General features: G+C 40.2%; 1 protein-coding gene across 4 annotated transcripts in view; it reads right to left on the bottom strand.

Annotated features, from left to right (window-relative positions):
* Positions 1 to 26,451, bottom strand: part of ICE1 (interactor of little elongation complex ELL subunit 1) — a 534,975-nt gene that overhangs the window by 29,207 nt on the left and 479,317 nt on the right. For 3 of the 4 annotated variants that reach the window (XM_082621033.1, XM_082621036.1, XM_082621034.1), the window contains exons 2-12: positions 19,214 to 19,272; positions 18,536 to 18,564; positions 15,973 to 15,997; positions 15,100 to 15,211; positions 13,518 to 13,594; positions 12,496 to 12,533; positions 10,204 to 10,286; positions 9,950 to 9,989; positions 9,810 to 9,866; positions 3,191 to 3,277; positions 1,044 to 1,453 (exon numbers count right to left, since the gene is read on the bottom strand). In XM_082621033.1, coding sequence (XP_082477159.1) covers positions 1,044 to 1,453; positions 3,191 to 3,277; positions 9,810 to 9,866; positions 9,950 to 9,989; positions 10,204 to 10,286; positions 12,496 to 12,533; positions 13,518 to 13,594; positions 15,100 to 15,211; positions 15,973 to 15,997; positions 18,536 to 18,564; positions 19,214 to 19,272 — 1,017 coding nt within the window. The remainder of the gene's footprint in view (positions 1 to 1,043; positions 1,454 to 3,190; positions 3,278 to 9,809; positions 9,867 to 9,949; positions 9,990 to 10,203; positions 10,287 to 12,495; positions 12,534 to 13,517; positions 13,595 to 15,099; positions 15,212 to 15,972; positions 15,998 to 18,535; positions 18,565 to 19,213; positions 19,273 to 26,451) is intronic. The other variant, XM_082621035.1, reaches the window with a different exon arrangement.

Below are 26,451 nucleotides of genomic sequence, written 5' to 3' on the forward strand. Positions count from 1 at the left end.
AAACTGCTGATTAAATGACTTCCCGACCACAGTCCTGCCTCCTTCCTGACTCGCCCCTCCCCCTCCCCGTTCATACTGTGCCTAAACGAAAACCTTCAAGTGGAACTCGACCATTAGCTCCACTTCTTTGGATCCATCCAGGATTTCCCTTTGCCTTCAGGATACAATGGAAAGTCCTTAGGACACACATGGACCTGGGGACCTGGTCTGGGTGAACGCCCCCAGCATCAGGTTCGCCCTGAGTCCGACACGTCTGTGTAAACAGCTCCTCCACCTGACACAACGCACCCCTCCACGCGCTCGGCAGGGACACCCGCTCGCTGGCGATGCTCCCGCCAGGCCTCCTTCCAGCATGAGCTCCGTGTCCAGCTCCCGCCAGCAGCATGCTTCCCAGCAGCGTGGACTCCACCACGGCCCAGTTATGGGGGCAACCGCCACACAAGACCCCACCAGGGGTGACCACAGCCCATGTCACCTCAGCGTTCCCAGTGTCTAGCACCAGGTCCAGAACGAAACAGACATGCATTATGGTTTCCCGAATGAAGGATGTGACTCAAGCAGTCATTTATCTGTTCCTTAAGCCAAAATGCATACAAATCTGCTTTGTCAAGACTATCTTCCTAAGAAATTACAATAAGCCATTCTGCAAACACACGAAAAGATGATGAATTCACTGCATGAAGGTGGGGAATTCAGCAACCTAATTGACCTGCATGCTCTATACATGGACTTCCCATCTCTGAAAAACTCCATGTCTATAAACACTTGTTTAATTCACTCATTCCATATCTGTTATGTGTCAGGCACTAAAGATAAGAGTAAGCAATTAAGACACAGGAGACTTACAGTACATTGTAGATGAAAACAATAAAAATGCATCCCTAGTACAAAATGAAAAAAGCCGTTATGTGCACGTGGACCCGAGGGCACCGGCCCGCCTTGTTAAATCCTCACGTTCCTCCCTGACACGAGCTGGTCTGAGTTCCCGTAGCAGGATGGACAACGTGGACACCAGGTAATGCAAATACAAAGTGTCAACTTACAGGTGAGAGTGAGGACGGAAATGCACCCAGGTGTGGGGACGACAGCAGAGGGGGTGAGGGCACCGGGGACAGAAGAGGAGGGGGCAGCTTGAAGAAGTCGACGGCAGCCTGAAGATCTTCATCAAAAGAATGATCATGATCAGAAAAGTCAGCACGGTCATCCTCATTCCTCTGCGTTACAGCCTCAGGATTCCGGTCCTCTTTAAAGACACCATTGTCACGGCAAGCTGCTCCACCCGGCCTCTCTCTCCCCGCGTCTTCACACGCAGAGAAGTCGCCCTCTATCTCCATGGACAGCTCTGCCAGGCAAGTCTGCGCGGCCGAGGTCCTGAGAGGGCTGCCCCTTGCTGGAGGGGGCACACCATCCTCCCTGGACTCTAAGGATCTGGGGGTTTCTTTGGCAGGTTTTTCTGTGGGGAAAAAAAATATATAAAGAAAAGTTAAAAAAAAAAAGCCTTATTTTAACAGTTCAAAATGCTTGCATTAAATCCAAGTAAAAACATTTGTAAAAGGCAACCAATCCCTTCCTAAAGAATAACCTATAAGACTTGAACATATTCCACAGAAGTATGCTTCCCTCACAACAAGCAAACGAGAAGACAGGCAGGTGGATGGTGAGATGCCCGTGTCCCATTAGCAGCAGGGTGTCCGTGCCAAGGCGCCCATCCACCGCCATGGTAACGGGGCTTGATGATGCCCTCATTCTCTTGGGAAATCAGCAGGACTGGGGAGAAACAGCTTCTGCATACAAGGTGATAGGAAACACTAATTTCCCTGTCTAAAATCAACCTATATTAGACTACTTCATGACCATATTTGTACAATTCTCTAACTAAGGAACCTGACTAGGTCACATAAATACTTTGCATTATAACGCAACAAGAAAACTACTATAAAACGCTAGTTCTCTTTGGATTTGGATTTTGGTATACTGCAGTAATGCTAATTGTTAGTAAAAACATTGTGTTCTAGGAAATAACTAGAAATAACCATTTGTCATACTTGAAAGCTGTAAAAATACATTTTGCAGAAGGCCTCAGGGCTCCTTGGAGCAGTGTTTGATAACAGGGCTGGGGAGGGGAAAATACAAGCTGAGCCTTAAACAGCTTGCAGTACCAGAAGTAAAGAAGTACCCAAAACAGGACGGGACATGCCTAAAAGACCCAGGAGCTAAACTAAAGATGGTCCCAATAACCAAATCTGGAGCAATTTGAGTAAAATAATGAAAGTACTGTATTATAACATACAGAATAAAAAAATATATATCTGTGAGACTACACTGACAGAAATAGTGAATAAACAAGTAAGTGGTGAAAAGTGACAGCTCTTCCTTACTGAAGAATTCCAATTAATACACGTAAGAGGAATGAGGGAAATACCAAAAACACTATCAGAGTAGTAATCGTAGCAGATAAGATCCACCAATAGATGCTAAAATCAGTGGGCTACAGTTGGAGAGAAATAGAATATTTGCAGTGTCAAAGCATCTCCCTCAAGATAATCAATGAATGAGGAAGCAACAGAAACTTTACATGGAGAAACCTGGCCAACACCACCTTAAACAAGCAATCAAGGTTAACATCCCCAGGGACAATGCAGACCCACACACACTCTCCCCTGGCACACTACTGGGGAACTCTTGCCAAAAACACACAGCCTCGCTCTCATACAAGAAAACATCCCACAAACCAAAATATTCGTATTCTACCAATGATTTGTATTCCCCAAAAGGGTCAGAGATGTGAGACAAAGAAAGACCGGTAACTGTCAGACTGGGGGCAATTAAAGGAAGAATGACTGCTAAACGTAACATGGGGTCCTGGGATGGGAGGTGACAAAAGTGGGAAAATGGTGAAACTCGGTCTTCCACGTACACCTGCCATATACACCTCCCACCATGTGTCTTCCAGTTTCCATGAATACTCTCTGACGAAAGGTGCTATTACAAAATAAAAAGCCAGATGCATTCACTGAGACTAGAAGTCACCCTGGAGGGAATGGAGTTCTGTATGACTTTAAGTACCCATCCTAGTTTATTTCACTCTTTCAACGTGAGATTCAGGAGATATTAAAAAGTGAAGGCATATAATGCCCACAAACATTTCTACTGCATATATGAAATGTACTTCTGGAAGCTTCTCTCTCACCTGGGACACATCTGCTGCCTTCACCGGGGAGTCTGTGTGTTGTGTTTATACAGAGCCAGAGTTCCTTCAGAAGTAGTTTTACTTTCCCTGTGAAAGAGAGTGAAGTATTAACGTCATGTCATTTGGCTCATTCTACACGAGGCCAAAACACAGTCCTGTAAAACCGGGATTTACTAGGGAATTAGAAAACTAGGCAACTTAAAATATCTTCCCCAAATTCAATCATTGCACACAATTCAGTTAGCTACTGATACAAAGGTCTACTGATAGGCTGAATACAAGTGTTTTTTGGAAGCTGGGGTGCAAACAGGGGTAGGACTCAAAACACCAAATCTACTTGTTGTTAAAGGCCTTTATCACCGTTATGAATGCATAGTATAAATAAATCTTTGGTCTATGTATTTTCTACAGAGAGTGATATGAGACTGGGGTCGGGGGCGGGGGGAAGCATAGATACAGTGACCTATGTGAGAGATTATGGCTCCAGGTAGCCTACAAAGAACAGTATCCCCTCAGTTCCATGAGGTTATCAGAAAAGCCATCCGAGTTGACCATGCTGTAATTAACTTAGGGGCTTCATGGATCTTGGAAAACATTTTAATGGCCTTAAGGGGAAATGGGAGGAGACAAAAATGGGTGCATATAAACATGAATAGGGAGAGAGAACCACACATGAGCAGACACACAGAAGGAAGCATATGCTTCCATAGGGAAAGTGAACACTTTGGAATTTTCATAAATATTTTTCAAAGGGGTTTGATTTCCTAAAATGGTTAAGAATCACTGGTTCAAGTTGAAAAGCAAAGGGCAACTATAACAAAGACAGGCCTAATGAAAGTCATATAACATTAAGAATATTATACTATGGTTTTAAAGTCAATTTAACATTAAGGACACAAATTCCCAAAAATGTTCCAAAGCAAAAAATATTCATAAAAATATAAACATGAATAGTTTGTGTCAATATGCATAAAAAGACAACCCACACTAGTTAAAATTTAACTGAAAATAGCATTAAGTATTAGGTAATTTCAGTCCACCCCTAAGTTCTGTTATAGTTCATTGGAAGTTCTTAAACTGAATCATTTATTGAAAATACTGAAATCTCTAATCCAGTGCTAGAGAGGCTAAAAAGACCAACCTTTTAAACCAAAATTTCTACAAGGAATCACAAATTTTGGAAGAGGTCAACCCTATTTAAGTTGGCAAACTACATCGCTCTAAAAAATGAAGTCCATAGTAAGAGGACCAGGACAAATGGGGCATAACAGAGAAGTTTGAAAAGTTGGACATTTCCAACCTCTCCTGAGCCGAATCAGCCACTGTCACTGTGTGTGAGGTACATCCATTTTTGAGTTTCAAAATTCTATGATCAAGTAGTTCATCTACATTGTGATTTAACCTACCCAAAAGCCTGCTTCCAAATACTGTAATCCCCTTTGCTTAAATGACCTGACCAGGATCCCTGCTTATTACGTATACCCAAAGCAGCAAACAAGGAATCTTCAAAAAAAAGAAAAAGAGTTACTTTGCTATGCTTATGGAGGCTACTAACCAGAGCTAGGCCTATTTCAACTGAGCACTCATTCATTACTTCCAGTCTGACATAAAAGAGCTATCCATTCCCAGCAAAGCAGAAAATAATCTTCATTGTGGCATCATTAGTTGTGAAAACCTCCTTCAGCTGAACTGCACACCTTCCCCTTATCCTTTAAAATGCCTCCTTTATCAAAATCCAGGCATCTCTGAGTACAGTATTTCTGGACTTTCCTACTCCACTGATTTGTCAGTTTCCACGTGAAGAGCACGCTTCTTTAAACACGATAGTTTTATAAGTATGTTTTAATACCTGTACAGGCATGAATGTGGCTCAGAATTTTCCTTTCAAAAATTAATTATTATTCCGAATGGCTATTCTTTCCGATCAGCCTTCACCATCTGGCTTTCGAGTGCGTATTTATAAATACATGTGGGGAAAGTGCACACCTCTATGCCTTGAGTCTTTCAATCCAGGAACACAGCATTTACACACGTGTTCAGATGGTTTAGTTTTCCTTCACGGAGGCAGGCATGCTGCTTTCAGGTCTTTCCCCGGACATCTCAGGTCAGCTGCCACCTGAGATCAGGTTGTTCTTATTCCACCCGTTTTGATAGGCTAATGATGGCCCATTGTGCGTGTTCACTGTATATACCAGCACTTGCCCAGCTCTTACACTTCTGTTTTCCTTCTTCCACATAGATAGTCACGTCATTTAAAATGCGGACAATCTGACTCTTCTTTATTAGCACTCACAGCTCCTACCCTTTGTGTCTGCCTGGCTGCACGGCTTAGGGTCTCCAGCACACACAGAAGGGATGGAATGAAAAGCAGGCTTGCCTTGTTTCTGACAGTAATGACTACGCTCTTAGGGTTTCACCTTTCTCAAGTTCAAAATGTTTTTTTCTATTATTACCCCACCAATTTTTTTAAATGAGGAATGGGTACTGAATTGAGATGATCCTATCATTTTCCTCTTAACCAGTTGTCGTGGTATTCCTGAGATAAATCCTTAAGTCATAACTTGTCCATATTCTAAATTACTAATAGATTTGAGTTATTAAGATTTTATTTAGTACTTTTGTAGCTTTATTCCTAAGTAACAGAGTTCTGAGTCTTGAAGATATGTATGCATGTTATTCTTAATTGATCTTGGTACAGGGTTATGCTAGTCTAAGAGAATGAAACAGGAAGCATTCTACATTTTTTAAGTTCTAAAACCAAACAATAATAAAGACATCAGTTTTTCACTTCAGGCTTGCTCACCTGCAAGCCACCTAGATCTTCCATGGTGTTGGATATTTAACTATTTTTAAAAATTTCTTCTGGGTTATTTTTCTGTTCAGGATTGCAACAACTAGTCTGTGTCAATTTGAGTATGTTTTCCTACAAAATGGTCCATTTTATGAACGTGATAAAATCTGAATATAAATTTGTAAATTAAAAATAATTCTCCAAATGTATTTTTATAGCTTTCTCAGTCCTGGTGTGAGTCAGTTTTCGTTTCTTCCTTTCTTGATCAGATTTGCCAAAGAGCTGTCAGTTTCATGAGCATTGCAAAGATCCAGTTATTAGTTTTAATGGTCCCAAATCAAATGCCTTGCTTCCTATTTCATTAATTTATGTTTCCATCTTCATCAGTTCCTGCCTTCTATATTCCTTAGGTTTCTGTTGTATTTTCCTACCTTCTCAGTCATTCATTTTCTGTAATCCTTGCTTCATTTTCTGTAATTCTTGCTTTCTAACAATTGCTTAAGACCACAAACCACTCACTGAATACTATCTTGTCTATATCTCAAAGATTTTAATAAATACTGCCCTGCTTTTGTTTATTTCCAAAACAGTTTAGTATTTCAGTTTTTATTTTTTCTGTTATCCAAGAGGGGTTTGTTTGTATTTATTATGTGTGTTCAGTTATCAGTTTTTCAGGGCGGAGGTAGCATAGATTTTTATTAATATCCTATGAAATATCAGTATCTTAATATCTCATATTAGATCGTAGCTTTTCGTTGTCTAGTAAATAGTCACCTTTTATATATGTTTGAAAAGTATTTTAAAGAACTCAAAGTTTGTGGTTTAAGAGTTATATGTAAATCATCCATCCTGCAATTATGATTCCAATTCTATCTCCTATTTAAATTCTTGCTTCTACTCTGTATTTCTGAGAAACACTGAAGTCTCCCATGAAAACAGATTTGGTTATTCCCCCTAGAATACCCAAGCATTTTACTTGACATAGTTTTATGCTCAAAGGTCATAAGAGCAGTATCTTCTTGATGAATTGTACCTTTAATCGATCTAAATATTTCCTTTTAATCCATGTAAATTCATTTCTAGGTGTGAATTATTTATTTGCCTTGTATTACTGCTTTCAAGTTAGCATTTGCTTAGAATTTCTTTATCCATCCTCCTATATTCAATCTTTCTGCTTCATTTGATTTTAAATTTATTTCCTTTGAACAAGTAAGAGATGGAGCTCATACAGAAAAATCATGCTCTACAGCTGGGAGGCTTTTCTAATATAAATATTGTATCAGTGTCCTGCTCTGGGAAGTTTCTTTCTACAGAATTTCTTGATCACATTCTCTCCTTACAGCTCTGTTCTCCCCTCTGAGAAGTCCTAGATGACTATTACAACACCTGGCTCTATGCTCCAGAGTCTTAGGTTTTCCCTAATACCTTTTATTTCCTTATCTTTGTTACACCAAATTCTCACAGATGTCCACAATTAAATCTCTTGGTTCATTATAGCAATCTTCTATTTGTCCACGCAACAATCCAGCCTTTCGAGTGGGTTTATTTCTACAACGTATTTTTAATATTTGAGAACCCCAACTCAGATTTCACATCAGCAGCCTACAGATAGGTTCTCAGATATTCTCTAAGGACTCTATTTCAATTGTTATCATTTTCTTCTTGTTCATGATTTAACACTGTTTCCTCAGGGACCAGTTTCTCTTGAGCTTGGTGCCTTTCTTCCCTGTCACTGCTTTTTCTCAGTGACGTCTCTCACAGCCAGAATACATTTCTACAGCCTCCATTTTTAGTCCTATTCCTCTGGCAATCAATGCAGGCCCTCATCTCATGAACCTACAGGACCCTGTCTTCAGAAGGAGGAAGCAGAGTGAATACGGTTGTGAGGACTTACATGGCATATACAAATATCTCATTTTCTGGGAACAGGAGGGGCTATCCTTCAAAGCAGCCATAAGTAACCCAATTTTCTGACATCCACACCCACTCTGGGTCTTCCCATGTCCTAACAAACACTTCAGAGAACTAAACTTTGGGCCACAGCCTGTGGACCATTGCCAGGAACAGTCTCGAAGCCAGAAGGCCGCAGGCTTCTTGACCCTTCGCTGGCCACCTGGCGACTGCCAATGCACTGCGCCTTCTCCCGTGCCCGCTCCTCTGATGTGGGGAAGCACACACTTCTGCAGTGAAAACCTGCTTTTTGAGGGCTGCTGCTTTTCTCTGTAATTTGGGGTTTCATCACCAACTGACACCATCTGCTTTACACCTTCCTCATTAATTTCTAGCACGTTTTAACTATCTTTTTCTTTTTTTCTTAATCTTCTGCCATTTTTATTGGAATTTGAAAGGAAGGCAGACCAACAAAGCCCCCAGGCAGTCTTCTCAAAAGTGAAGCCGACCCAGTGCTCTTTCTGCCTAACTTGTAAGGTTTTTTCAGAAGTCAGGTATGAACAAAGAAAAGTGTTAAAGATATACTTAAGAATTAGGAATTAAACCCATTAAGGTCCACAGCTAAATAATCAGCGGATTCCTAAAGACTTCATTTATTTACCTGTTTGGAAAAAATAAACAGTATCCCTTCCCTCACAGTGAGGATAGATTAAAATTTTTTTTTTTTTTTTTACTTGAGAAAGTAACTAGTTCTTTGAAGGAAAAAGAGAATGTAAGGCTAGAGAGCAACTATGGAAGGGGGTGAGGGCTGTGTTTTAAAGAGTGAGGCCTGAGAACAGCAGAATCCTAAAAGAAAGAAGGTTAAAGTCCACACCTGACTGTTAGCTGGGAAAGCTCAGTGCTGCCGAGTCCGGCTTCTCTCAGCAGCACCTATTACTCAAAGTCTCACTTTCCACACCTCAGAGTAGGAAGAAAGGTCAAAAGCACATGGAATTATGCATCAGTGATAGTGATAAACAGACTCAGGGCCCGGGCAACTGAAAAGTATCAACTGTTAGTCTTAAGCCTTGATCTATGGATTAAAAAAAAAAAAAAAAAAATTAAAGGAAGGAAAAAAAGGTAAAGGAGACTTCTGAAGAGACACTATACACTTGCACAAAACAATGTAAGTGGTTTTAATAATTTCCATTTGGAGAAAACATGAGTGACATGAAAATACCATTATTTACTTATTTGCCTTTTTAAATGTATCTCTACCAAAACAGTACAAGATAGGCAGAGAAGAAATTCATAATCTCTTTTTTACAACTAGGAATGAAAACACAAAGAAGGGAAGTCAATGGCCAAGGGTCAAACAGTAAGTAGAAAAACTGACATGACACTCCAGCATCCCCACTTCTCATGTTACACCTCCTCGTCCACAAGGTAGCAGGCTCAGCGCTGCAACGTGCCGGGGACGCTGGGGATGTCCCTGTCCTGTGAGCACCACTGCACTCCTCTGTAACTTCCGGCCTTCTGTAAACCCTTCTGTCTTCCAACAATACACCACAGGGCTTAGACTCCACAGTTTCCCTGCCTGACTTTAACCATTTTTATATATTTAGCACCTATGAAATCTAATACATTAACTTGATAAATTGTAATCTAATGAGGAAACTATACTCATTTATTGAGAAGTGTGGAAAGTATAGCTCTCCCAGTTTTCTTTCCCAAGGAATACTGCTTTTTGACTCTTTCATTCACTATATTATTTTATCAGACAGCAAGGTGATAACATACACAGATCTAATGAAGACAGGAAATAGGAGATGGCTTCTTCTAACAGAAAACATGTACAAGCCCAGGAATTCCCACAATTATAGGTAAGAGTAACAAGCAACCTCCCAAACCACTAAAAGAAATGCAAAGAGATTGAAACTAAATTTGCAGTATACTTACTTTTATCAATACTTCCATAAGAATCACTTGAAATTTGTGTTCCAATATGTCTCAACTCTAAAATGTGGGGAAAAAACAGTTAGAAAAGAATACTGTGTGTCAAAACAGAATTCTTAAGTAAGCATTAACTGAATACTCACCCTTTTCATTTTTCTGTTTAGAAAATTCATCAAGCTTTTCCTGTGAAAACAAAACACGAGCAGTGTTTGCGGTGGATAAAGGAGTGCTAGTTCTAGACGGGATGTAAGAGGGGGCGACCCAGGGGCACTGCTGACTGCCCTCAGCTGGGGGCCTCATGTGTGACTCATGACGAGGACCCACGGGGATTACAGAGGACCCAAGGAGTCCCAGAGGGAAGATCTGAACATGCGTGGGCACTGCTGTTATCTATTACCTGTGTCTTCCTAAATTCCTTTTCAAGTATTTTCTTTTCATTCCTTAGTCGCTTGAAGTCCTGAATTTGCTTGACAGCAGCCTCTTTATTTAAAGAGTGCAGTGAAGTAAGAGAGAAAAGTAATTTACCACATTTATAATTACCATTAATGAAATTCTCAAAATAAACTATTGAGAGCTTTCCTCGTTTCTTAAAATTTGAAACAAATTCTGTAAAAAGTTACTGTTCTTTCAGTATTCTACCAGCATCAGGGATAAATGCAGTTTTGTTTAAACTATTATCTACGAAACTGAAGAATTGGCATATAGGCCCTAAGACTCCTTTCCAATCCTGAAACCAGCCAACCCCCACCCCTTAGTCAGGCAACAAGCCAATGTACAAGATCTTTAGAGGGAGAGGCTGTGGTCCCCTTGTTCTTCAACAATCAGGAACATTCAAGTTTTAGAGACTTAGAACTGTGATTTTATCAAGCAGTAGTTAAGACCATTTTCTTCACTTGGAGGAAGGGACAATCTTCTCGATGTTTACAATATTTTTAGCCCTTCCTGCCTGGAGTTCCCTTGCATCAAGCCAACTCATCCCAAGTCCCAATATCTTTACATAGATCTACTTTTAAGGTATTTTTATAGCTCTCCTGTGGATCCAGAGCAAATTCTTAACTCGAGTTTTTGGTTCTGAAGCACTGAATGGTTCAAATATACTATTAAGAACCTGAGCAGTATTGACTTTATCTGAATATGTTCATATACAATTGCTATGAAAAGTAAAATTCTATAAACGCCACAGTAACAATCCTCTCCTGATTCCTCTAACAAACTTGAGTACTTCTTTACCTGATTATTATGCCCTGTCACTTACTAGAAAAATATTTTTGTCACATGGGAAATACACTTTCACTTAAAGGAAGTTTGCTGTAAAAGCTTCATATAGTCTCACAGGCATTTTAGATCCCTTTAAAAATTTTCCTTAAATAGACATATCTCCACACAGTAGCGAGAGAAGGTAATACTGAGAAAGAACACAGTGATGTTGTACTTACTGCCACACTCAATGTTTGTGCAACAACCAAGTCAGAGGAAAACTTGTTAGCAAAACATTTAGAACCTAAGTCTGAAAAATTGGGCTCAATTAAGGCAAGTTAATGACTGGAAATATATTCAGCAACTTCTATTCAAATTCTCACTTCACACTCGAAATGAAAATAAACTGTTCTCCGACAGACTTGCGGTTGCCAGTGGGGGCTGGGGGAGGGATGGAGTGGGAGTTTGGGGTTAGCACATGCAAACTATCATATACAGAATGGATACCAACAAGGTCCTACTGTCTAGCACAGGGAAACTCTATTCAATATCCTGTAGTAAACCATAACGGAAAAGAATATTAAAAAAAAAGAACGTTTATATATGTATAACTGAATCACTCTGTATAGCAGAAATTAACTCAACATTGTAAATCAACTATACTTCAACTAAAAGAAAAAAAAAATGTTCTCTGAAGCAGAGGACTATGGGAGTGATGACAGGGCAAAGAGCAGGTCCGTGAGCCCCACAGCTACGAGGGCAGCCCCAGCCCACGCTGGAGAGAAAGGAGGAGGGGACCAGGGATGGGCTGGCAGGTCACACTTGTCTCTACTTGATGTTATTTCCACGTCACAACCACCCAACGAAGGAGGAAACAACACAAGAAAAGATCTCGGATTCAACTCCTGAAAGGGCTCTGAGCTGCCACAGGAGGGCTGAGCAGACCCTCGTGTGGCCCTCTGCCTGCTCAGTGTAGACAGAAGGCCCTGACCAATCTTGGGGTGGCGGGGGCGTGGTGGCAGGGACACAGCGGAAACTCCCAGTGTAGGGAACCTCACAGAAATCTCTCCACCCTGAGTGTGTCACAACCACCCAAATACATCAAGTCTCTCAGTACTAAAAGTAGTATCCTTTTCTACTAACCATTTATTTCGTTAGTAAAGAATGAGAGGGCCCCATGAGATTCAACTTTCAAAATTTAAGTCCTTTCTTTTCTTGATCGCTGCTTTTTACAGTAAAAGTATGGGCTGTTATTATTTTGAGTGAACACTTCAAGGATATGCCACATTCCATTTCCATGTCTATCCAGTAACTGACAGAAGTACAGTATTCAACCTTCTTCCTAACGGTACCCTTAATACACTCATCCAGGGACGCACCATCAAAAACCAGGACTCAACTACTTGACCAAGTACTACAGCCTTGTACAGTTACCAATCATTCATACAAAGACAATGATTTCCATTAGCTGGACGACAAGAGTGCCAATTACCTTCCAGCTTCTTCACCTTGGCTTCTAGTTTCTTCTTCCTGATAATATAATTGTATAAATTAAAATGGTTAAAAAAAAGTAACCTCACAATTTGTGATATACATGGTTTTTTAAATTATTGAGATTTACATAATAAAGAAAACGTTAGTCACAACAAGTATAACACATCAATCATTAAAAGTACCAGCAATTGTTTTGAAGGTAAACTTCAGAAAGAATAGTATGCTGTTTAGTGTGTAATATCTGTAAAATGGATTTTTAAAACTCTGCATTTTGTGGCATACCATGCCTGTGTGGCTCATGTCTGAGCTAAGCTGATGCGTCCAGGTGGCACCCTGGCCTCAGTCCAGCACCTGACTAGGTGCGGTTACTTTCGGAGCACGTTACGGAGCACAGGAGCACAGGCAGGCAAGAGCCATACCACCACTTTACAGGAGGCAGCAGCTAGAAAACTACACTTGTTCCAGGATAGATTTCTGAGTCAGAGAAGGTAGGACACCCTCTGAGAAAGTCTCTGAACTACTGTGACATCGCATCTACATTAAACTACTGCATGTGTAGCTCACGAGGTTTGTCAACAATGTGAATATAGTATTAAACTTCAACACAATCAACTGACTTCTTTGGAAGAGCCCCTTTCATTAATGGAACACAGGCACCCATTCCAGATGGTATCTATTAAAGGAATGGTACAAAGAAGTGAGACAATAATCATGCTTTCTCTATGAAAACAAAATACAGACACACAAGCATGCACGCATACAGACATAAAAACTTTTATGGAGCTCCTTGTGCAGGCCTTTAACATAAGATGGTCTATTTACTCCTATTAATCCTTCAACATAGCTATAATTTCCATTTTACAGATATGGAAACCAAGGTTGTGAGACTAGTTCAAGATCACCCAGTTAATTATGGTCAACATACCCAAAGACAGAGAAAAGAGAAGCACTACTGATTTAAGCATTAAACATTTTCAAAGTTGAAAACATGATTTCCACAGTAATTTCTGAAATACTTACTGAGCATCAGTTTTCAAGCATTCTTCTTTCACACGAGCATATTCCTGATGAGTATCCTGATACAACTTCAGAGAACTCTAAAAAAGAAATAAATGTGTGTGTGTGTCTGTGTATCTGTGCTTGTGTATATATATATCTCAACAATCTGAAAGTCACTGACCACCAGTGATAAGGATTTTGACCCTGATAAGCTAAATTATTATCACTTAATAGTATGAAATTAACCAAATGAATACATATAATTAGGCAGGAAACCAAAGTACAATTCATTGAACATTTTAACGGATATAACCAGATCCTAAACAGAGGTAATATGATAAACAGTCTAATCAAACAGAGCTATAAAACTTAAAGTATACTAATTTTAAAATAACCCCAAATCTTCATAATATCGAATAGCTAATATTTTTGTTGTAGCCAATTAAAATTCAACAAAACCTAAAGCAATTTTAGAGGTAATAAATATAAGCTATTATTACTACTATGCAAAAATATAAAGTAAAACGTTATACTTAATGATAATTGGGGAAAATATGTTAACACCAATCAGTATGTATACCCTATGGACACTATGGAATGGGAATGAAACTTACTGAGCCTGATAACACAGTACAATATAATGTGTATAGCTTTTCGGTCGCCAAAGCTCTGAGAGACGGGCTTTATGACCCCTTTTAACAGATGAGGGGTCTGAGGATTCAGACACTGAGTAATTCTTTGAACGCCCCAGTGAAAGAGTGACTATTTAGGTTTATTATTCAGCTGTGATTCCAGTGTTCATGTTTCCTCTCAGGTATGGCTGATGACATTACTTTGTAGTCAGAGGTAGACAAAATTCAACATCTTGATTGTTTCTGTTTAACTTTCACTGCATAGTTAAATATATAATAAAGACTTTCTATAGAAATAGGAAAACCGACCACTGTTTGAGTATGTAAACCTCAGAGAGGTGCATGGCATCCTAAAATGAAACAACTTGAAGACTGGGAGGCACAAATACTATCAGACCGAGGAGCCAGGAATCATTCTGGCTTGGCTACGACTTGCCTAATGCTAACCACCTAACTTCACTGGCTTCAGAGGTTTTTTTTTAATTTGTAAAAGCCATGAATTCTCTTCTAAGGCTCCAGTAAAACAAAATTTATATTAAAAATAAGTTTATAGCATTTACAATAGTTTTACTTAGTGCAACTGGGTTTTGAAATGGAAAACATAATTTCTGTAATTTGAGTTTGAACTTTTGAAGGTTACTTTACACTTACAGCAAGAAAAATGGAAAAGGCAAGCAATGCAGGGCACATAAAGTCATAAAAATTCATAGCTAAAAAGGTTCCTCTACTGAACCTCTCAAAAAGCATAAGCAACTAATACAGCATTACATTAATTACTAATAATTACTGTAAGGACCAAGCGATCAATCAACTAGGTCAATGTTCTCTAAGTACAGCAATACACTTAAGAGTCTTGACTACCATTTATTTCCTTTGTTAAGACATAAAATGTCCCCTTATCCCAATTATAGTAAATAAGTAGATCTTAATTTACTGACGACAACCTTCTGTAGGAAAATTACTTTAGGTACCTTTTTCTCTTCTAACTCTGCTTTTAAAGATCCCAGTTCTTCCTGACACTTCTGCAGAGGAGAAATTTTTTGAAGCATCTGTTCCACTTGGTGATGCAGAGTAATATTCTCTCTAAATGTGGACAATGCATTAACGTTATTATGCAAAAGTATCTACAGTGAATTATTAAATATATCTACTGGTTTCAATTTTATTTCTACCTAAAAACAAAGAATCTCTCTTGTTAAATGCGTTCTCTCTATTTGTACCAAAATGATTTATATACCACTTTTTATTTCTGACATGAGTCTATTTCTAATAAAAGTACATCCGAAACCATGTGAGAAGCAAGCGCAATAGGCTCTCAATCTGCTGCAGAATACAAGAACACTTGGACGATCTGCCAGGTGATCTGGCTCCTTAATCCTGAGTTCACCACCACTGATTTCAGTTCAATGATAGGCAACTGTGTGAGTCATTTTATAACCATATTTTGCCTTCTAATTGGTAAATGTAGTCAGAGTATAAAACATTACTAAATTCTAAGTAAGACTACTTTAAGTTGATCAAAATATACATGATAAACAACCACTTTAAACTATCCAATTCACAGAGACAACAATAACTGATAGCAATAAACTTCATCTCAGTGGCCACAAGATCAGTAAAATTTACTGAAAAATCGAACACTAGGCTGTAATTTAAGACCTCGGTAAGAAATTCATTTGGACAATTTAATAGTAAGGAAAATGTGAATCTTCTTTTATTATAAGCATCAAAGAAACAGTCTACATAATGGGTCAATTCTATGTGGCACTTTGTTGAATCTGCGTAAAAATCTAGTCCGATAAGTTCTACCCCAAATAGACTAGGAAAACAGGTAGCTAGCTTACCTTCTTGCAAACTGCAGCTGTAAAACTTGTTAAAGAAAACTGTGACAATTTTATCTACTGACGATAAAACAATTTCATCTTGTCTGAAGATAAAACTCACCTTAAAACTTCAATAAACTGTGTTCAGTATACATAGAGGCAAAATCATAATCCTTAGAAAACAACATTCAAAGTTCCATCTATAACATATGATAAAGCTTTTTACTGAGTTACTCCTATTAATCATAACATGTGCCATAAGTCAAAATATGTACTTCTCTAAATTAAAAAAGATTCTTGATTAACTATACGATTAATATTAAATTCCAAGAATAAAGACAATGCAATAAGCAACTAATGAAAACTACCTTGAATCCTGTATATATCAGAATACCCAAACATCCTGTCCTTCTTTTCTCAGAGTCCAGAGCTCAACTCCAGCAAATCAGAGTTACGTACTTACTAAAACCACGTATATATGTGCGTATATATATATATTTAATGAATTTAAATATTGAATGAATTAAATATATATATATGTATTTAACGAGCAATGAAAAAAGAAATACAGGGAGAACATAAAATCTGGAAAACCTTTAATTTTTACAGTCTGGTAAATTTGGAAACTTCATTTCCCATCATGTTGCCAGTAAAATGTTCTAAGACAGCAAAAAGTCATTCCTTTAAGTTTCACCACCTGTCAAATCCTACTCTCATATCACAATATAGAAATGTCTGCTGGTCACAACACATCTGTACCCTCTTCTATTAGAATGTAAACTTCTGAAGATTAAGGAGTTTCACCCTAAATTACTGCAGTCTTTGCAAGAAAGAAAAATTCAAAACATATCTGATGAAATAAAATATACTCTCTGCCCTGTACAAAGAGGAACTAATAAACAACAAAACAGTCAGAATTACACAAAAGAGTAAAGAATCAAGTCACACGAGAAGCCATATTAAACCTGCAACACTGGCACCTCGGGCTGTAGAGCAAACAACTGCATACTTGAGGTACAATGACTACATACTGTGAGCAAATGTCAGATGTGTTTAAAAAAAAATCTATAGTTGAGGCTGAAGCAGATTAGCACACTGCAGAAGGGAAATTCAAGGATAATCAAGGGCCTCCCTGGTGGCGCAGTGGTTGAGAGTCCGCCTGCCGATGCAGGGGATACGGGTTCGTGCCCCGGTCTGGGAGGATCCCATATGCCGCGGAGCGGCTGGGCCCGTGAGCCATGGCCGCTGGGCCTGCGCATCCGGGGCCTGTGCTCCGCAACGGGAGAGGCCACAACAGTGAGAGGCCCGCATACCGCAAAAAGGAAAAAAAAAAAAATTTAAAAAAAAAAAAAAAAAAGGATAATCAAAAGTTTTATCAATTTTTAATAAATTACTCTCACAATTTTGATTGTTTAAATTTTATAAATTTTAGAAAAGTAAATCAATAATTTCCCTGCTAGCTTACATTTGTAATTACCTCAAAAAGTTCATGCCGTTTCCTCCAAAAAGGATACAATGAACACATATTTTCCTAATACTGGAATTAACTGCCTATTTCCCTATTTAGCTAATTAGAAGTGTTTATAATAACTGTTTCTGTACAGCTTTCAAAATCAAAGATATGACTCTTGCAATAACATACATTTATAGTTAAACAGACTGATAGTTTCAATAAAGCACGAGAGGAGATTTTCAAAGACCTATTTTTTTGAATGTAAAACTTGAGATACTAAAAATAAATCGAAATGCTGTGCCTTGATTTTATTACTCTAATCACACAAATTAGATACAATGGTACCAACACAAACAAATAACTGGTGATTGCATATAAGTTTAGGAATGCCAGAAATAATACTGAAACACGCCTCAGGTTACTGCCAGAGTTGAACAGCAGTATTTGCTCCAATACTGAAGCTAAGGCTGCGGGTCACACATATGTGTGTTTACTGTCACAGGAGACACTTAATTCAGGTAAGTATCACCAAAAGATGTGGGAGGAATGATTGTGCACACTACTTCCGCCCTGCCAAGAAAATACAGAGGCCTGCAGGTGCTCTAAACGGCTACTGGACAAAACGGTGACACAGAGACCAAGGACTGTCCTGGGGATACAAACTTACACTATGATTTGGGATATATTCATTAATTCTCTACAAGTCACAAAACTAATTAACAAAAGTTAATTTTCCCACATTCTGAATATTCCTACAGTGCACTCCTTATAGAAATCCCAAAATATTCTCATAGCATCATATTCAGCTTCACATTATTCCTAAACCTAAAGTGCACAGGTCATGTCCTCAGTACAAATGAAAAACACCTACTCTTTAGAAAGCTTACGGAACCTTAAGAAAATCAAAATCAATGACAAAAGCAAAACACATTCTATAACAAGGAGGCCGGCAGCCTTGACCATTAAACGTGTGTTATGAGTAGAAGACAGCTGCTCAACTGCACTTGCCAGGGGCACTTCCTACTTGGAGCCTGTAAGCACCGCTTTCTAAAGAGCAACTATGAAATTTCTCACATTCCTTTACACTCTTAAAAACCTCCAAGGAAAAAGCCAGTAAAAGGATATCATCACATTTCTTCTGATATTCTGTCAACAAATTACTGTAACAAAGAAAAGAGTTATGTTACATTTTCAATCTAGAAAACACATTACGTTAAAATCATGTTCCCAAATGTACAAGGCACCTTTCTTCCTAGGTTTCCTGCAACAAATTTATGTTTATTTAATTAAACATATGCACACACATATACACATCACCTTAAATTCCTTAAAAGCACTGCACTGATATATGAGTTTTTAAGTTAAAATTCCTATGACCTAAATAATACCTTTGCCTATAAATTCTTGTAACTTTCACAGGATTAAAAAAACAATCTCACACCAGGAAATTTACTACAAAGAAATCTGATGTCCAGTCCTAAAGCTAAGAAGGCTTTAAAGATAGAAAACAGCTTTAAAAAATTTTTCCAGTTTAGCAAAAATCATGTTCTAACCGCTGAGCCTCGTTGTAAAGGTCTGAGCACTGGTAACTCCCCAGCGGTCCAGTGGTTAGGACTCTGCGCTCTAGCTGCCAAGGGCCTGGGGCAGGCCCTGAGGAGTTCCATTATAACCCACACCACACAGGCACCAGGTGAGCAACCCCAGTTCCACTCTCAGTCCCACTCAGAGGGGGTCTAACGCCACCACCATCTGCTCCAGCTTGTATGTCAGGTTGACGAACTTCGGCCAAACAGAGGAAAACATACTCACTCTGTATTAATAATTTTTTGCTTCAGGGTAATTAATGCTTCAACGTATTCATTTAAATTCTGAAAGACAAAAAAGCTACAGTTAGCTATTTGCTTTTATAATATACACTACTTTATTATTTTTCTGTAACATTTATTATAAAATATAAGCATACTGTTCACTATACTATATAAACATGGAAATACGTAAATCTATTATTTATGTTGAGTATAAACCCACAGAGGTATTCTGTGTGACCTTGAGCCCATGCTGCATTTCTCTGAATCTCTTTCTTCACCTGAATGACGTCACTCTAACATCAAGGCAGTTGTACTGATGCTCTGTGTGTGCTTTTTCACTGCGAGAGCTCAATAAATATGCATTACTTTAGTTCACTGATTACTACTAACCATCAGTCTACACTTCACTCCACATTATTTCCGAAAGGACTTAATCCAAAAATACACGTAAATTATTAAAAACAGCAAAAAAATAAAAATAACATGGGAAAAGCAAACAGGAATATTAAAACGGGGCCAAGATTAAGTGAAACTTCTTTTTATAAGGATCTATGTTACACTTTAGGGACAAACTGCAAATGTGGCTCTAAATTACTGCTATCAACTTGACAGAAAAAAACATTAGTTACACTGTTCAAAATGTTCCTAAGATTTAAAAATGAACAGATTTTCTTTTCTGTAAGCGACTTTTTCTTTTAATGTCTCCTTTTTTCACTGATAAACACTTCAGAAATAAGAACTTATTTTTCATTAATTATCCCCAAAACATCTTTTTTTTTTTTGCAGTACGCGGGCCTCTCACCGTTGTGGCCTCTCCCGTTGCGGAGCACAGGCTCCAGACGCGCAGGCTCAGCGGCCATGGCTCACGGGCCCAGCCGCTCCGCGGCACACGGGATCTTCCCGGACCGGGGCACGAACCTGCGTCCCCTGCATTGGCAGGCGGATTCTCAACCACTGCGCCACCAGGGAAGCCCCCAAAACATCTTTTTCTATCTAGGTAATCTAACTAATTTTGAGAATTACAGAACTATTTTCCTTCATGCTAATATATGCATTTTCTTTGCAGTCATACATGTAACATATTTACTAAAATAAAAAAATCTACACATTAAAATATATAAAGTAAAAAGTATATGTTACCTCATAATCACAACACCTGTCAAAAATCACTGTTACTTTTTGTATATATCCTTTCAGAACTGTCACTATATATTTAAAATACGTTTGGATGTACTCAATTCACCAATTCTCCACTGAAGGCCAGTTAGGTCCTTTTCAGTCTTTACCAACAACAGGCAATGTATTTCCTTGCCCAGTTCTCTGGGAGACACTTCTAGTTTCCCCTAGGATAAAGTCCAAATAGGTTCCTTGCATTAGTGATAGCTGGGAGCTTTGATAATCTCAGAGATATATTTTTCATTTACATTTCTTTATGCGTGATACTGAGAAATCTTCCTTATCTCCTCTGGTCGGTCATCATTTTTCTTGTAGTAAGAAAAATGGCCCCTTATATCACTTGCTCATTGGTGTGGTTTCACTTTTCTTATGAGCTGCAATATATGAGGAACAGTAACATCTGGTCCAAAAGTTACAAATATATACATATGTATGTTTCTCAATTGATCATTAAAATGTAACTATATATGAATACAGTAGTTTCAAATATTCACATAGTTGAATATGTCATTTTTCTTAAATTTTGGTTTCCTAATATATTTAGAAGGCTCTACCCCACCTAAGATGCTAAATCATAAAGAGTCTTCCACATGTTATTCTAGTACTTTTATGCCCTTTTTTCCTATTTCTATCTTTATTCTAGAATTGATTCTTGGGTACAGTAGAGACTCTAAACATTATAAATCAAAGGGCAATGAATGGACTATTCAATAACTTTAGTGTGTTTGGCTTTCCACATTAAAAAAAATCTTTCATTATGTAAAAAATAAATTCTACATGGCAGATTTCTAGGCAGAGAGGGTAAATAACGCATCTGCTTTTACTCCCTCCCTAAAACCAGCTAAAACTGAAGTCAAGGGATTTATTTTCCCAAAAGGCCAAACCCACAAGGATGAGAAGCAGATAAAAGACAAAGGAACACAGGAAAGCTGACTTGAGAATACTGATTTAGCAGACCCAGGAGAGGCGGGCGGGGCGAGGGGGGGCTGGCAAACCACTCAATTCTCAGTTCACACTGCAAAACTTCAACCATCACGGAGGGGCCAGGGTCCTCAGGAAGGCTGGGCGGGGGTCACTAAGACGAGAACTAGTTGCAAGCTTCCTGGTAAGCATGAACCCTCAAATCCCCACTCTGCTCTGCTACCAGGAAACTGCCCCACCCCCAGCCAGCAGGAGGAGGTCTGCTTTTTGAAGAAGCCTCTGCCTGGAACACTGTGAACACTTGGGGCAGGTGGAATGCACCAAAAACAGAGGGACCAGGTACATCTAAGCACACTGCTCCAATAATGACTGCCTGCTTCTCCCCATTAAGCTCCCAGACAGTGGCAGCCACTCCTTTTGCCCTCCAGGCAGGAGGCAGGAGACTAGAAGCAGTTTCTCTGAGGAAATCTAACCAGCCTGGAGACAAGATCTAAAGTAGCGAGGAGATATTCTACAGTCAAGAAGTGGCCCACCCAGACCTACTGCAATGAAGCTCAGGGTCCAAAAGCCCACAACACTCAGAATCTCCAGCCACCACTGTATTAGCTACCGCTCTTAATATGAACAAACAATCGAAGATTTCCAAACATCAGACAGAAACCTGTAACATGAAAGAGAGACCAAAACAAAATGAACCAAAGCAACTTGGAGTAGACAAAAACTGAGAAACCTTTCCAGGTACTAATTAACATGACCTGAGATAAATGATGTTATTTTCATAAAACAAGAACAAGCAGCTATTTTTAAAAGGAATACTCAGAGTTCTTAGAAGTTTTTCGGAAAGTTTTTAAACATTAAAAACAAACACCCACTAGGATGGCTGAAGTCAAAATGACAGACAATAGCAAGTGCTGGTGAGGATGCAGGGTAACTGGAGCCCTCGCAGCAGTGCTGGTGGAACGGGAGACGTGCGGCTGCTGTGGAAATAATCTGACACGCCTCAAAATGCTGAACAGTTGATTAGATGATTTAGCAATTCCGTTCCTAGGTATATGCCCAGGAGAACTGAAAACATGCCCATGCCACATTTGTACACTCTTATGTAAAGGAGCATTTATTCACACTAGCCAAAAAGTGGAAGTAAACTAAATGGCAACTGAAAAATGGATGAACCATCATCTGATGAATGAATAAATAAACTGTGGTACAGCCATACAATGTGAATATCTGACAGTGAACAGGAATGAATGGCACATGCTACAATGTGGATGAACCTTGAAAACCTGCTCAGTGAAAGAAGCCAGTCACAAAAGGCTATAGGCCGTATGATTCCATTCGTATGAACTGTCCATAATAAGCAAATCCAGAGAGACAAAAAGTAGCCTGGTGATAGCCAGGGACTTGCGGGCTGGGGAAGGGGGACGACTGCTGATGCTTAAGAGGTTTCTTGGCAGGGGCACGGGGCAGGGTAAACATGTTTTACAAGAGGCGACCAGGTTGTGTAACTGTGAATATGCTAAAAACCACCTACCTGTACGTATTAAAAGGATGAACTTTATGGTATGTGAATTACACTTTAATAATACTGTTATAACTAAATTAAAAACAGGGAAGCAAAATAAAAGACTCAGAAGATTTGATGAAAAAGCGTCCTCCAAAATTTAAACACAAACAAACAAAACACAGATGTAGGAAAGAATGAAGAAAAAATAAAAATCAGACTGTCAGTGCAAGAAGTCTCACATGCCCAACAAGAGTTCCAGTGAGAGAAGAATGGAAACGATGGAGAGATCATTAAAGAAATACTGATACTCAAGAAGAAAAAAACCAAGAACTGAAGCCAGAAGTTTCTAAATTGAAAGGGACCCAGCACATGGATACAAACTGGATCCAAGCCATGAAACATAAGCACAAAATTTTAGAGCATCAGAGACAAAACAAAGATCCTATGAGAATCATGACAGAAAAAAATCAAAATGAAACAAGTCATGTACAAAGAACCTGGAATCAGAATGGCTTTAGACTTCAACTATCATCTAGAGACCTAGAAAGCAAGCCTTCAAAATTTTGACGGAAAATGAATTCCAAGGTAAAATTCTGCACAAGCTATCAGCCAGTCACGATCGCAAAACAGACATTCTCAAACCTGGAGTCTCCACAAACTCACTTCCCAGACACCCCTGCTCAGGGAGGTGCCAAAGGATGTGGACACGCTCCACCCAAATCCTGGAGTAAACTGAGAGAGGACGAGGTGGGCGCAGAACAGAGGTAAAGAGAATCCAGGAAGGCAGCTGCACACCAGACTGGAGCAGCTCTAAAGGCCCAGAAGGGGATTTTTTTCCCCTTAAGAACAAAACGACAGAATTATCTGGTGGAATGAAGGCATTAAGATATTTCTACCTAACTGGCAGAGAACTGCAAGCGCCATGTAGCGTCATCACGCATTTAAATGGATTAATTTTTAAATAACCTCCTTCTTTTCCCATTCTCTTTCCAGTTCCCTGCTAGTCAATCTCATCTTCCCAGCCTTGCTTCCAGATGCCATTCTGTAATGTCAAGAACTGTGCCACAGACGTTCCAGAAACCTCAGGCTCTACAGTTAAGACACAGCTGGATTCAAATTCCTGTTCCACCACTTCCTGGAAGGGTGCCTTGGGCAAACTGACTTAACTTACCCCTGCCTCAGTACTATTTCCAATGTTATAGATAAGGAGACTGAAACATTGGTTTGGGTGTGTGTTTGGGGCGTAGGGGGTTACCTAACTGGCTTGCTATCAGGGTTAAACAGAATGAGCCATATAAAGCGTTTAATGTGGTCTCTGACACACAGTGAACACTCATTAACATTTTCAAGATGAAAACACTGAATTAAGGAAATAGTCATTAATCGGGGAAACAAGAAAACACACAGGTAAGGAAAAATCATCATAAGTTACTCCATAGTTTGGCTCTGAATAACAAATAGTCATAATGATGTCAACTCCGAATAGTGACCTAAGGGAAATCACAGCTGCACTGAGAGGACATTTTTTGGGGGGCGGGGGCAGGAGGGAATGCTCAGGGGTGCTGGGGTACAGGGCAGAAAGACAGCTCAATCCTCACCTTCCGAAGTCAGAAATCAAACAATATGCCTAAAACTGAAAAACAAGCAGCAGCAATATACATCTATTATTTAACCAGATGAAACACACAGAGTGCAAACAAAAGTGGTCCCTCTCGAGAACAGGGACAGGCTGGCTGGGGGCTAACAAATTCTGTACATCTAGCTGTCTCTCTAAACTATGCTCATGTATAACTCCTATTTTAAAGACTTAAAATCACAAAACAGCATTACACAGGAAAATAAAACACAAACTGAGCGAGGACAACTTCTGAGTTTCCTACAGCACTCCAGTCCCTAACTTTTTTCCTACGGCCTGGCTGAGTGGCAGCTTGAATCTGGTCTGTTACTGCAGTGTCCTAATAAAACATTCTTTGGTTTTTCTCCAATCTGATTCAAAGGTCACTTAGGTTGGTTGCAATCAAGGTCTCTAACTAATGGAGCTCAGAACTGTGAATGCTGAGCGGGCTGTGTCCAGGTGGAAGGCAGTAGGGAGGGCCCTTCTGACTCACGTTCACTTACGGGTACACACACCGTGTGCCCTCCCTACTGCCGTCCAGCCTCTAGGGAAGGACGCAGGGTCCAGGGTGTGGTTCTTCCTCTCCAGGCAAGGGGAAGGTGGCCTGGCGTCTTTGATTACGGCTTCTCTCCCTGCAGTCTTGTCCTCTCCTTCTGGAGCTTCTATTATAACATATACTGGAAAGCTCAGATTTATCCCCAATTCTCTCCTCTCTGCTGTCGTACCTCCCACCTTCTGTTTTTCTCTGCCTTCGGGCCAAGCTCCTCCAGCTCTATCATGCTCACCCGCTCACGTGTTCGCTAACACAGCCCCCAGAGCAGCCCTCGCCCCCGCCCCCCATGCCACTCAGACGCGCTCCCCATACCGACCCCCGCAGCACACTGTGCATTTCGGCCATACAACAGCCTCCTGAACGTCACCGTGAGCACGGAGCACTGAGGAAAAGAAAAGAGAGGCAGTGCACTCTGTGCTTCCCGTCTCCCCTCCCCTTCTCGGGGAAGTGGGGTCAACATGGTGGCTAAGAGCACAGGGTGAGGAGAGGGGGCCTTGGCACGGAGCACGCAGTGGGCCTGGGGGCTGAGAGGTGGACAGAGGAGACTGCAGTATAGTCAGGAAAGCCGTTTTACTAAACCACTAAGTACAATACATAGACACAGAGCGAACAAGGAAATAACGGAATAACTAAATTGCCTGAGTCGACCTCAAATTATACTAACATTGGGAGATGGGAGATTCTTAGCTGTGCGGCTGCCCTTTGCACGGACAGGCCTGCCAGCTTCTCCAGCTTCTACTCACGATGTGGCCAGAGCACGGCCTCATCCCCGAGGGGTGGTGCAGACAAGGGTTCACAGGGCAGGCCTGCTCGAGGCGTGGGCCCTTCGCTGGCGTCTGGGAACTTGGATTTCTGGAGGGTTCCCACCATTCCCCAAACTGACAAGAGGGGCGCCCTGTACCTCAACTGTGCAATGTGGCCGATGCTGAAACCTGCTTTCCTTCTGGGAGTCTGGAGTTTTGGTACGTGCTAGACAGGGGGTGCCCACGTGACCAGCCCCTAGCAGGCTTCAGGCTCTGAGTCTCTAATGAGAGGCCCTGGGAGACGATACGTCACACGTGTCACAACACACCACTAGAGGGATTCATGAGTCAGGTCGCTCACCTGGTTTCCTCTGCACGTCACCCCACTCGCCTTTCCTTTGTATCCTTTCACTACAATATACCACACCCTGGAGCAGTCCCCCTAGGGAATCACTGAACCTGGTGTGGTCTTGGGATCGCTAATACAGTGTAACCACCAAAAATGTCTCCAGACCTGGCCAAATGTTCCACAGAGAATACAAGGCTGTACTCAAACTTCCCTGATCGTGAAAGGCAGAGAAAGACTAAAGGAAAAAGGCTGAAGAGACGTGACAATGACATACATCTTCCTTACAGGACCTTGAACCAGAAAGGGAAAAGCTACACCTGGGCCTAACCGTAAGCACAGTCGGATGGGTCTATGGGCTGGAGGGAAGTGCTGCACCGA

Source organism: Mesoplodon mirus (genome assembly GCF_964341445.2).
Source record: "Mesoplodon mirus genome assembly, chromosome: 5".
Lineage (NCBI taxonomy): Eukaryota > Metazoa > Chordata > Mammalia > Artiodactyla > Ziphiidae > Mesoplodon > Mesoplodon mirus.